The sequence below is a fragment of the Cyprinodon tularosa genome, unplaced genomic scaffold (genome assembly GCF_016077235.1).
Source record: "Cyprinodon tularosa strain WSP-4 unplaced genomic scaffold, ASM1607723v1 ctg458, whole genome shotgun sequence".
Taxonomy (NCBI): Eukaryota; Metazoa; Chordata; class Actinopteri; order Cyprinodontiformes; family Cyprinodontidae; genus Cyprinodon; species Cyprinodon tularosa.
The window spans coordinates 916,356-929,800 of record NW_024039183.1 but is presented as its reverse complement, the minus strand read 5'-3'; the positions used below and the strand labels follow the sequence as shown (position 1 = coordinate 929,800).

The 13,445-nt window shown below is 36.4% G+C and overlaps 1 protein-coding gene across 2 annotated transcripts in view; it reads left to right on the top strand.

The window, feature by feature from the left end:
• The window catches only part of fstl5 (follistatin-like 5), a 294,437-nt gene that overhangs the window by 56,100 nt on the left and 224,892 nt on the right, over window positions 1-13,445 (top strand). For both annotated transcript variants that reach the window (XM_038300837.1, XM_038300838.1), the window contains exon 3: window positions 6,643-6,673. In XM_038300837.1, the coding sequence (XP_038156765.1) occupies window positions 6,643-6,673 (31 nt within the window). The remainder of the gene's footprint in view (window positions 1-6,642; window positions 6,674-13,445) is intronic.

Genomic DNA, 13,445 nt, shown 5'->3' with positions numbered 1-13,445 from the left:
GCATCTCCTGCTCAGTCACTGTTGTTGGTTTGTTGTCATTTTAATGCCCCCCTTGTTGTGAGTATTACTGGTTTTCAGTATTTTCGTATTATGTTTGTGGATTTTTGCTTCTGTTACCCTTTTTGTTATTAAACCTGCAAGAAACCACATCAGATTCAGTCTCTGCTTTTGGGTCCTCTTCAAATGGTGAGATGAAGGCTCTGTTCAAATTCATTGGATGCATCCTCTGAAGGCCAGATTCGAAGGGTGGTAAATATCGGAAGTTCAGCTTAATATAATATAAGTGTGAATAGTTCCATGAAAAGTTCCGTCTGAAATGAATGAAAATAATTGTTTCAATTGTTATTGAAGCAGATATGTGGCGGGTAGTGTTTGATTTATCTACAGGTTTTTATCTGTTACTGTGTAAATGGGTTTGGCTGTAATTTAAGGACAGATTCTAATATATCTGCAGTGTGCAATTTTTCTTAGCTAAGTATTTTATGTTGTTGAATATAAGAGATTTTGCAGATTAATTTTTTATACATCCATTGTTTAGATTTACTTGTATCTTTCTACCGGTTTTATAAAATAGAATAGAATACAATAGAAAATCTCTTTATTGTCCCACAATGGGGGAATTTACAGCAGCAAAAAATTATAGAAAAAAAGGTCACACAAATGTGGACCTTAGAAAAATGTATTAGAATAATATAATAGTGAAGAGTTAAAATATAAATATTAAAATACTGTACTGTAAAGTGTTTTAACAGTATAAAACTGGAGAACACCTGGAGAATAAATAACCATTATACAGCTATGGACATTTTTACAGTAATGAATATTTGAAAACAGCAGCAACATCAGAGATGTGTAAAATGACAGCAGCATGTTATTTAACTGACTAAGGTTTCTATCATTACATTTGCTTTTATTTGTTCTTGCTGCCGGTGGTTGGCACCTTTATTTATGGAGAAAGCCGTTGAATGCTAGACCTGTTTGAATTCACAGTCAAAACTCTTCTGGTCTGTTTATTTTCAAGGACTTCGAAGGACCGAGTCCAGGTAGACCGTGTCCTTGGAGGATGCAGCAAATGAATTTAAATGCAACCGAAGCCTCATGAGGCATTTGAACCGTTTGGCTAAATGCTTCAATAATCCCCTCAGTTCCATGAGGACTCATGTGCACATGTCACCACCTACTGGTGGAGTGAAGTACTGCAGTTAGTAATATAATCTTTGATGCTTGTAACTGTTTGTGCTGTTTTTCCTATTCAAGTTCCTTTGAAATGTTTTATGATTGGTGCGTATACTATTCTTTGTTAGGTTTTGTGTTTGTAAAATTCCTTAGAAAACAACAATCTTCTAAAGGTAGCCTACACTTTTTGGTGATATAAGCTCAAAGAGACAGTTACAGTGCTTGTGCAACTTAAGCAATGATGACTAAAATGAAAGGCAGTAATTTTTATTCAACAATAGTATTTTTTCAACAGTTTTTGGCTTCAATATAGTCCTTTTTTTAACAAAACTTCACCAGCATTTGATAACACGTGTTCACAAGGCACTGACGATGCTGGCATGCATAAGAAAACTGCATGTCTGTGAAAAAAAATTGGAGTACTGGAGTTTTTTCCACTCCCAATACTTCAATGGATTTTCCCCGAGGCTTATGTTGGCCTCTGAAAGGTAACGCTGGACTTCAACAGTGGCATCTGCTGTCACATTTCCTGATTTTCTGGCCTCCATCATGCTTGCATCTAAAAGATGCCACAGCATGCTACCTGATGTTAGCAACAGTAATATGCAAAAGAAATAACTGGTCACAAAATAAATAATAAATTACCTCCAGTGGTATCATGAGATGTGGAAGTCTGGGGTGTTTAAAACTCTGTCCAGTTGTGTATACTATTCTAATAACTTACCATTGCTGGGTAGTTGACTCTTATTCTCATGCAGGGCACGGTAGTGCCTCAGCATGGAGGAGGTGTTGTTATTGTATCCCAACTCCTTGGAACACAATAGGCACTTCACCTATAAATACATGAGTCAATGAAAATAAACAGCTGATGAAAAAAATTGAATGCATCTTAAAAAGGTTAGATTCAATTCGTTTATCTTACCTTAGTGAGAGAAATCAGGTTGAAATGGTCCCGCATAGGTGAAATCCTCCTCTTTCTCGCTGGCTCCATACCTATCCTCTCCGTTATCTCCAAACACTCCCTAAACTCCAGACACTCTCCAAACTCTCTCTAAACTCTCTCCAAACTCTATCAAAAAACTCAGGTGACCCGCAAATCTCCTACAAACTCCCACATTTTGTTTTAGTAGTGAGGCTGTTTAAATGCCTGTCAAAATTCTTGCTCGGACTGAACCACCTCCTGAAGCAGTCACGTGGTATCACAGTAGTGAGGCTTTGGATGTCATCAGTTTTGGCCCCTCCCCTAAATGAATCACACCTCGACCCACGCATCGGAGAAGTGCCCCCTACATTTTCTTGACACACGCATAGAAGCCTTGACTCATCTCATAACATCACTACCTCCACCCAACCTGAAAAATGGAAACTGCATAAAAAAGTTTGTATACAAGCTGAAAGGTATTGCCATTGTAAAGAAGGGAAAATATGACTGAAGAAATTTAGCTAGTATATTAGTTACTGTATGAGTATTCATGTGAGAAAAAAAAGTGATGATCTAATGACAAAGTAAACTATGGCAGCCCAAAAAGAGCAAGGGAAAAGCAACTCGGTTTTCCTAAAATATTTTCTTAGAATATAGCAAAGCTAGATGAGTAGATACAATTGATCTATTAAACAGCTCTACTTTAAGGTGTATGAGAAAATCTAAATTTAGACATAAATGTGATTGATAAGTTGGCAGTTTGCAGCCCAAGTGGAGCATAAATGGTGCTATTGTATAAAGTCCTCACATACTCCTTTAGAGAATAAAGCAGCACAATTTATGTTTTTTTTTTTGTTTTTTTTTTACTTCTGAATAGAATTTGATGAAGATTCCTATATCTTTACTCTGACTGCAATTTTACAATATTCTTACAAAGTAAGTTATTCATAACATTTCATAACATAAAAACTTTAAATATAATTTTCTAATTATATACTGCTCAAAAAATAATTAAGGGAACACACAAACAACACAATTTAACTTCAATAACTCAAACTTCTTTGAAAACAAACCGTCTACTTAGGACACAACACTGCTTTACAAGCAAGTTTGTATACTGTTTAAATGGAATAAACAGCCGGTGGAAATTATTGTCTATTAGCAAAACAATAAATAAAGGAGTGGTTCTGCAGGTTGGGATTAGGGATATGCCGATACCAGTATCGGCATCGGTGCGTCCCTAGTTGGGATTATAGATTACTTCTTAATACCTTTGATTTCTGTCTGACTTATTCTGCAACTCACCTAAGAGGATCAGGTAGTGCAGCTCATCCAGGATGGCACATCAATGCAGGCTGTGGCAAGAAGGTTTTGCTGTGTCTGTCAGCGTAGTGTCCAGAGGCTAGAGACACTACCGGGAGACAGGCCAGTACACCAGAAAATGTAAAGGTGGCCATAAGAGGGAAGCAACCCAGCAACAGGACCACTATCCCCGCCATTGTGCAAGGAGGAACAGGAGGAGCACTGGCCTGGGAAATGAGCTTCAGCAGGCCACAAATGTGCATACGTCTAGACAATTTGGTCAGAAACCTAGTCCATGATAATGGTATGAGAGATCAATGTCCACAGATGTGGGTTGTGCTCGGAGCCCAACACCACATATGACACTTGGCATATGCAAAAGAACACAAGGATTGGCAAATTCGCCACTGGCACCCTTTGCTCTTCACAAATGAAAGCAGGTTTACGCTGAGCACTGCTGCTGCTGGTTTGGCAGCGTGTCAGTAATGCTGTGGGGTTGCATTTCTTTGGAGGGCTGCACAGACTTCTTATGTGCTTGACCCAGGTAGCATGACTGCCCTTAGGTACTGAGATGAGATCCTCAGAACCCTTGTGAGACCATATGCTGGTTCGATTGGCCCTGGGTTCCTCCTAATGAAAGAAAATGCTAAACGTGGCTGGAGTGTGTTAGCAGTCCGGCCCACCTGTTCCCCAGACCTTAATCTTATTGAGTACATTTGGGACATCATGTCTGGATCCATCCACTGTTACATTGCACCACAGACTGTCCATGAGTTGGTGGATGCATTAGTTCAGGTCTGGGAGGAGATCCTTCAGGAGACCATCTGCCACCTCATCAGAAGCATGCACAGACATTGTGGAGAGGTCATACAGCCATGTGGAGGCCACATACAATACCAAGCCTTATTTTGACCCCTTTTAAGGACATTATATCAAAGTTGGTTCTGCCTGTAGTGTGTTTTTTCTCTTCAACTTAGTGTCTGACTCAAAATCCAGGCCTTCGTTGGTTATTAAATTTAATTTCCAATGATGATTGATCAATTCGTTGTGTGTTTGTTGTCACCACGCTCAAATTGGGACAGTACAAGAATTCAATGAGAATATTTCTTCAATACAGATCGGGTGTGTAACTTGAGTGTTCCCTTTATTTTATCATTTTTATTTTTAGCAGTGTACTTTATTAGCGGATGTTGTAAAGTTTCCTCAGATATTCTGCAAAATTCCAGTTTTATTTGGCAGTGGTGTCTGGTGTCCATTACTGACTTCAGACCTGTTACATTATGTGTGATCTTTGTAATACATTCCTCCAAGAACTGATTGAGTTTTCTTTACAACAATAATGAACTATTGAAATTGCATCATATACAAATTGAATATTTATGCTTTTTTCATTCCTATTCATAGATTAATGAGAGCAGCTCCTTGAAAAAGTAACCTTTAACCTTTTTCTTTAACTTTGGTCAGCAATTGTGCTTGAAATGTGGGAAGTTTTTTTTTTCAGGGACATTGACTCCAAAGTCATTGGCTAGCTTTCTCAAAGAAAGATGATTGCTGCCAGGAAGTCTTTGAGACATAGATCCCAAGAAAGCATTTACTTATTTACTTCTTCTTCATACACAATCACAGAATATTTTTTTTTATTAGTATTTGCATTATCTGCCTGTCTCTTTGCTTTGGGGTTTATGAAAGGGTTGTTTTTAGCAGATTGGATCTTTTTTTCTCTTGACCTCAAATGATTAGTTTTGCTTTGAATCTAAACATGAAACAGATGTTTCACATCTTTGCCTTGGGAAATACTTTAGATTTTGTATAAACAACATAATTCCACATTTTATTTCATAAAACCTGTGTTTATTCAAATTTATGTTTCTATAACAGGGTTACAATATGAGCATTTTCCCTCCTCTTCATTTAATGTTTATACTAGTGGTGATATTTCACAGATTGTATTACAATGATTGTATAACAGGATGTACATTTGATGATACCATAGTTAACCATTTAATGTCTGCAGATGAATCAGGAATCTTCTATCCATCTAGTACTGGCCTTCAACAATTATTGAGAGACTGTTGATATGGTTGGGACTTGTATAATCAATACTTTATGAAGAAGAGTAATATTTTTTTTTGAAAGAGGTAATAAAGGCTGGAATGTAGCATATTCTAACATCTCCATCTGGTCCTTTTCCAAATGTTTTTGCTTTGGTTAAATCCTTGGAACAGCACATATCTGATGCATTTTCTAATATGGACATATGTACATAGTGGTGCTCTATGTGTGCATGAGTTAATATGCTTAGAGATAGATTTGGTAGGATGCTGATTAGATCATTCTAGGTGTATTGCACTCCATTATAAAGTACCTCTAAAGTAGGGAGGAACAAAAGTTGCCGTAACCTACAATGATGGAAGAATGTTGCTAGGTTAGATGTCAAGATGGAGCAGTGCAAGCAAAATGTGTTGCTCATAATTAGTGTTGTGCCGACACAATTTTTTTGCCCCGATACCAATACCCAATATCTGGCTGTGCTGTATTGGCCAATACCAATACCATACAGATACCACCTGTTTGAAATTTATGTGTCTATGTATATGAAGAACTGCATACTACTTGGATGTATAATAATTGCCGTCATGTCTTTGTCAAACTGCTGCCTACCTTTGTGAAGTAGGAAAAAGACTAATACAAAGTGAATCCAGTAGAACTATTTATTGCCTACCTGAAATGGGTTACAATAGTTTAATAAACTTTTGGCTCTCAAAATGGTATTGGTGCCCTATTTGTTGGTACTCGCTGATACCACCATTTTAGTGCTGGATCGGGGCCCCGTCCAATACTGGTATCAGTGCAAGATTACTCACATTTATGTGAAAGTGTCAAATAAATGTGGCAAATAACTTTAATGTATGCAAAAGAAACTGAGAATTGATAATTGGAAAATTGTTTATACAAAGGGATCTTGTTCTGACCTTTATAATATAAAAACTATCCTTACTGCAGATTTTATAAGAGAAATTACAGTAAAACATCTAAATTGTTTGCAATGTTGAAATCCTTGGACTCTGGTGTCAAAGTTGTGAAAAAGTAACAACCAAATTATATGCTGAAATGTGTTTGAATTAAAATGAGACTGAGTACAATTTCTAGGACACAGATGTTTTTACATATGAATGGGGAATTCTGTTTTAATGGGTTTATTAAAACATGTTTTTTTTTTTTTCTGTTTTCAATCCAACCAGGATGGGATCCCAGACAGCTTGAGGGTGAAGGGTGAGTTTCCTACTTTTTTTCTCTGTGCATGTATACAGTATGTAATGTATGACTCAATTTTACAAGATGTAAGTTGCTTTCTAGTTGAGGTCCCCCCAGGCAATGAGCATCCACTACAAAACCTTGTCTTTTTATGTGAAGCACCATGAAGTATTTATAAATCAAATATTAAAGATGCTGTGCACTTCAAATCCTGAAAGCAGTAACCTCCCAAGCCAGATTGATCATGTGTAGCACTCAGGTCTGATTCTACACATTATTTGTCTGGGACTGTTCCTATCAAATCTGTTTTGGGAAAGGAGGAAAATTCAGTAGAAGCTTTTGAGCTGATTAAGTGAAGCTCACATAGTACCCACCTACCAAAGTTTGGTTTTAGCCACTCACTGTAACAAATGAAAAAGTCAACAGATCTCATGAGAGACCACAACAACTTACACTTGTAAAGATTTGGGTGTACCGCTTCCAAAGATGAAATTGTGGAAGAGACCGATGCCATGGTCGGACCAAACAGATGTAATCACAGCAGTTACAGTACATGTACATCCTTCTGTGCTGCTGTATTTGTTTTGGTCCGACTGTGGGATTGTCAGCTCTTGATATTAACACAGCTATATGTCCCATCTTTAACCATAATACTGCATCCTGAGTGGCCAACCTGTTTTGGGTCAGTAATGAACCATTGAAGCTGGATTTTTATGTGTTTGTGAATGCACAAATACACATGGACAAAACACAAACACACATTAATTTCACAAAAACCAAATCATTTTAGAGTTCCAGTCCCACATGTTATGAAGGTTATTCAAATTAGTGATGTCTGTGGTTTAGTTCAAAATAAGAGAAGTTCTAAATCACTGTTGTGTTTTTTGGAGAAACGTGACATTAATGACAACTGACTTTTGTTCAAAGCTTTTTGGAGAGGTGAAAATGTATACAGCATAGACAAAATGCTCATTAGCTCAAATGATTTAAAATGTTTTGGTATTTCAGTGCTCATACTCAATGCTGTTGGAATGGATCAAAGAATGACTAAAAAATGATCTTACATGCATGAACCATAATACACTTCATGAGGAGCGTTCCTGGTGGTGCTGCCGGAGGTACAGCTGATATAACCTCATCAGATATCGAAAGGCAGATTCTCTCTACAGTTCCTGATAAAGATCATTTTAAAATGCTATTATTGGTACCCTAAAGCATAGATCAGGGGTACATCTTAAAGCAAAAGTTTTATCTAAGCTAACCAGTCAATTTTAGACAACAATAACATCTCATGATAATATAGATAAAATCAAAGGTTAATGTATTCAAGTCCAACATCCTCTATGGTAGTGTTCTTTTTTTCCTTTGTTTCCTTCACATCACTCATTATTTCAAATGTGTGTTTATGGTTTGCTTTTCATATCTATCATAAGAAAATAGGTTTTAAACATTTGAAGTTTAGATATTGATAATGAATTAATATTTTATTAGCAGAATGCTGCAGGTTTTAACTTACTATATGAATAGTCAAATAACCCCAAAAGTGTTAAAAATAGACAATATGTTTATATGACAGATCTAAAAATATGTAGTTTACTGACTTAGCGTAAGAAAGTTAAAGAAATTCTATAAAAAATGCAAGAAAAATGAAAACCATCAGTATCCAAAAAAGTTGAAACCCCTTTTACTGTAAAGAGAGAAGCACTTCTCATCTTTGATACTTCCATGATTTATTTACGTTGAGGTAATTCAGGAAGGAGACAGTGTGGGATAAATCCTGGAAGAGATGAGAGGAAGCTTTTTAGAGTGAGATAAATAATACACGATTATAATCAATGTGAGCATTTACAGTGTCTCCGCATGGTGTTGCAGGATGGCGGCAAATAGACGGCAGGCCAACAAAATTCAATTTGATTCTACTGTTCCCGCAGCAAGACCACTGTAAATATTTCAAAATCATATCCCACAAACAGGAAATGGAATGATCATAGCATTTGGATTTTCTAAATAGTTTACCAAAGACGGCTATATTTGCTCAATTATGACTTATGTTCAAGGATTCCAAAAAGATCAGTAAAGTACATGGAGGAAAAAAGTAGGGTTCCAAAAAATGGGCATGCAACCAGTGATCTAAAGAGATTGTTTGTGTGACATGGAGAAAAGGTGCAAACATTTGGTTCCGTCAAATTAGAATTAGTAAATTGGATGTGATACTGGCAGTGTAGGAATGGACGTAAAAAAGAGTTTCTTACGATTCTACGGAAGCCGGCAGACCAAACCGGAAGAAAGTGCGCATTCAGCGTCTGCTCTGCCGATAATGCAAGCGTAGAAGAAGAAATGTGCTGTTTACCTGTGCAAAGAAAGAAACAACGAAAGAAAAATGTCTGAGGACTTCAGTGTTGAGGAAGAGCATGAGTTCTTTGCCGAGCTGAATGCGCTGGTTTGGTCTGCCGGCTTCCGTAGAATCGTGAGCGCGCATGGGGGCGCTATTAGGAAATCCTATACACTACTGTTTAGGCTCTAAAACGTTCTAAATGACTTCGTTTCGAGTAAATTATGGATGCTACCCACTCAGGACACTTGGATTACATCGGACGAGCAGTATGGAGGAATATTGACACGTTTTTGTGGACTTTTATGGACCTTTCTGTCTCGGGCGCCATAGACCTCCATTATTTGAATGTCAGCAGACAGCAAGAAGCCTCCCAGATCTCCAGATGCATTTGAGATATAAAAAAAAGTACTCCAGAGTTTTGTTCAGCATGGGGGTGAGTAGAAAATGAAGGCTAATCATGTTTTGGGTGTACTATTCCTTTAAGGTCAGTAGCTGTGCTGTTTAACTCCACTCTTATTGGTTGTTCTGCCTTAAGTTCCGCATTCTCTTTTCTTGATTGGCTGTTTTCTAGTCCGTGTGTGTACGTGAGGCCTTGAAGCACAAAAATAAAATTGTATTCCTGCTAGAATACTGCGGTTACTACAATTAATATTATGCCATGAAACTAGTCCCAATTAAAAAACAAAATATTATCTACACTAAAACAGACTAAAGCTGCTGAATGCAGTTCTGCAAAGAAGCAGGAGAGATTGTTTTGATTTCTGGAACCAGCGTTAGCATCTCAAAATAATATTTCATTCCGAAGTACAATACATTTTATCAAGACACTTTTTTTTTCTTTTATAAAACAAAATATTCTAATTCAGACAGGAGTTCTGAAGGCCGCTCGAAAAATCGACAAGCAAAGGCTGTCTATCAAAAATTCTGATTGATGGTAACAGCTGACTGAAAGATAAAATGTGAGGGTTTCCCTTTTACCAATACTTCTATAATATTAATGTTTTCATTTTTGACGACCATTTGTGGCAGTTCAGGTATAAATAGCAGGTGTTATTCCTTTTATTTAGTATAATAGCACGAGATGACGCCTAAACATCTGATATTTTTTTATATAGAAAGCATAATTAGAGTTCAGAATAATACTGATATTTAATTGACTATTCATATTTCTAGAAATATTTATTTTATATAGATTTCCACTCAGTCTATAAGTAAATTAATGCAAATATTAGATAAAGGGCACTGCGGATCCAAACATTTGAATTAAGAAAGCTTCCTGGAGCGGAAGCGAAATGTCTTCAAACCTTGGAAACCAGGTCCAGTGGATTGTTTTTTAGACGGAATGACTATGACTTGGATGACTGAGAATCTTCATTAGCACTTATTTCCTCTCCAGAAAATGTTGAGCAATGAGTGCCACTACTGTTATGTCCTTGTAATTGATTAAACTTCTTATTTGCTTATGATTGAAACGATCATCTGATAAGTAAAGTATGTAACATAAAAGAATTGTATAATATGACTATTGGGGGGTGTGATGTGTTCACATCCACCTCAAAAATATGTAGTTGCGCCCCTGTTTGTGGGAACCATAAAATGTATCTTGGGTTGAACAGAATTTCTTTCCTACAGTAATATAAGTATTAACTTAGAAAAAATGAGAAGATGTAGCATGAAGTAAACTATATTCTGAATCATTGTGATGCTTAGAGGTCATTGCAGTAGAACTGTATAAATCATATATCTTTCTCTTTTGTGACCTCTGAAACTGTCTACAGTCTTTTACTTTTTGAATAATGGTATAACATGGGAAATTATGGCAAAATTGATTTTGTAATTGCCTGCAATCTTACGTTTTAGCTCTTAAAAAATTTGATCAGCCCAACATTTTAGGTTCCTGTGAAGGTAGCGATTAATCAAGCCTGTATTTGGCACCACTGTCTACAGCCAGTTAAATTTACAAGCAGACATTGGGAATTTTTTGATGAAATAATGCAGTTATGTCCCCTTGTTGGTTGACAGATGTAACTTTTTTGTCACCTGTCTGATGTATTTTTTTACCTCCTCCCAACAAAAGTCAGTGAAGGGTAAACTGTGGTTCAACGGCACAACAAGGCTGCCACTAAGTGTTTGAAGGGGGGCGCTAAATGGACACAATGTATCAGTATTTTTCTTCACCGGGGAAGGTCGAAGCAGTAATTGTAGAGGGTGCATTACCATAAAGGGCGGCCTTAGCTGTCTTTTGTGATTCAGTTCAATCCACCATCTTCTGTGAGCTGAGAGCAGGGGAAACTTTGGCCAGTTTTCAGCAAACACATTTCCAACTTAGAAAACAAGAACAGTGCAGAAGTCATAAATTATTCAGCATTTTTTTTTATACCTTTTACTTTAATTCAGCTGGGTCAAAGTTGGTCTAAAATCCCAGATGTACTCTGTATCTCACTCTCATTGCTGGGCTGGACCTGAACAGAGGTAAACCAACAGGAAAGGATGGTATTCCAAAAATGATTTCTTGCTATGAATATGAAATATTCATGTCCTCCATCTTCTTAACTGACTTTTGTATCACCAAAGCTGTGATAAACTATTCACCTAGCCCGGGGAAAAATGCTTGGTTTTTAATTAGTTTGAAGCAATTAAGAAATTAATGGTTTACAAATATAGATTTAGTCCCCATTTTAAAACAGAAAACCATTTTAAATGTTAGACTTAAGATATAGATTTTCTTTTTTTACAGAATTTTGTATTCTCAGTTTTCTTGTGTACTTTAATTGGAGTCCCAGCGTGCACCACGCCAGCTTGGCTTGTTATGCAATCTGTAACAAGACCTGGGGCTGCTACTAAAAGGGAAATTTCATAAAATGGATCGATTGATTTTTAGCAATATGAAATTCCCTGTGGAACTTGTTAGAATGATCCTCTTTCCTCATTCTACATGTCTAAAAGTTCAGTGGCAGTGATGCTCTAAATGAGAATCACTTGTTCTTGAACGATGTGTAAATCAGACATATAGAACAGAAACAATGCTTTTTATGTCGACAAATGTTCATCACAAAATAACTGAATTCAAGTTTCACTTGTATCAATTTAAAATATTTGAAACCTCTAATATTTAATTTTGGATTAGAACAAATGCTTTGTGAATGTCTCATGCAGATCATTTTCATTTAGAGACATGCTCACAAATATTTTGTGGCTGTAGGTTTTACAGATTTGTAGGGTCATTTCATTGTGCAGCAAAATAAATTATGTAAAAATGGTCTTTATTTAAAGATATATTATTCTTATCATGTAGACTGGAATATAAATATTTTACACATCATGAAAACTATGGATTCCTTATCTTGCACTTTCTTGTTGAATGTTAGATGGTACGTAATATTTTCTTGTATTTGTAAGAAATTATTTGCATAGAAATACATATTTTTCTGTGGTCTCTGTGGAAAAAAGTAAGAACCATTTTTGTTTAATGTAATCTTTTTAATTAAAACAGTGTTTCATAAAACATAGCACAACACTGTTGTAATTTATTGTCCAAAGGAATTTATAAAACATTCCTTTCTATGTGTGCTGTTAAGGTGTGCGTCTCTTGCTTTAAACTGATTGTTTATGAACCTCCTCGCTTCGCCTACAGGGATGCTGTTTATCCTAGTGTTAATTCAATAACTGGCTGGTTGTGTTTTCTGCAGCTCAGTCTGAGTAAATTGGGCTCATTGATTATGTAGTCTTATTTTTCTGGTTGATTTCTGTGGGTCTTTACGAAGGAAAGTAGAAGAAATGTTGCTTTATTTTATTGTGGCTTACTCAAAACATACTGCATGCAAATAATACTCTGATTTATTGCAGCTCGCTAACTTATTTTTCACAATTTCCTCATATAAAAAGTAGCTTAGACAGTAAATCATGCTTGTTTTTAAAATATGGGAGTTTATCAGTTGCATAATTAAAAGTGAAGTACTGGAGTATAGCAATTAAGGCCTGTTTTTCCACGCAAGCTTCTGTTTTACTGGCCATTTAGAGGTGTCTTTGAAGAACCATAGTCAAAACAACTTTTTTGGTCCGATTCAAAATATTCATAAAGCTTATAATTAAACTGGAACCTCAGAATGCGATACACTTTCACATTAAAGCATCGAAATCAAGTGGTTATCAGGACTAATCAAGCAGTTAGCTTCACTACCCCATATTCCACTAAATGACAGAGTAGTTTCTCTGCATTTGCTCTCATGTACAGCCTTGAAACACTTTAGCTGATCAGCTAAACATAAAACTATAAATACATAGAATCCAAAGAGACATGCTGCTTGCAGCCCTGATCTGTCTCTGCTTTTATTTCAGAGTCAGGTTTTGTTTTGCTGGTTAACAAATACAAATGGGGATTGTCCATCTCACTGACCAGAGTAAAACCCATTTTCACTTCCCATCACTTGAACACCCTCAATACCATGGGCGTAG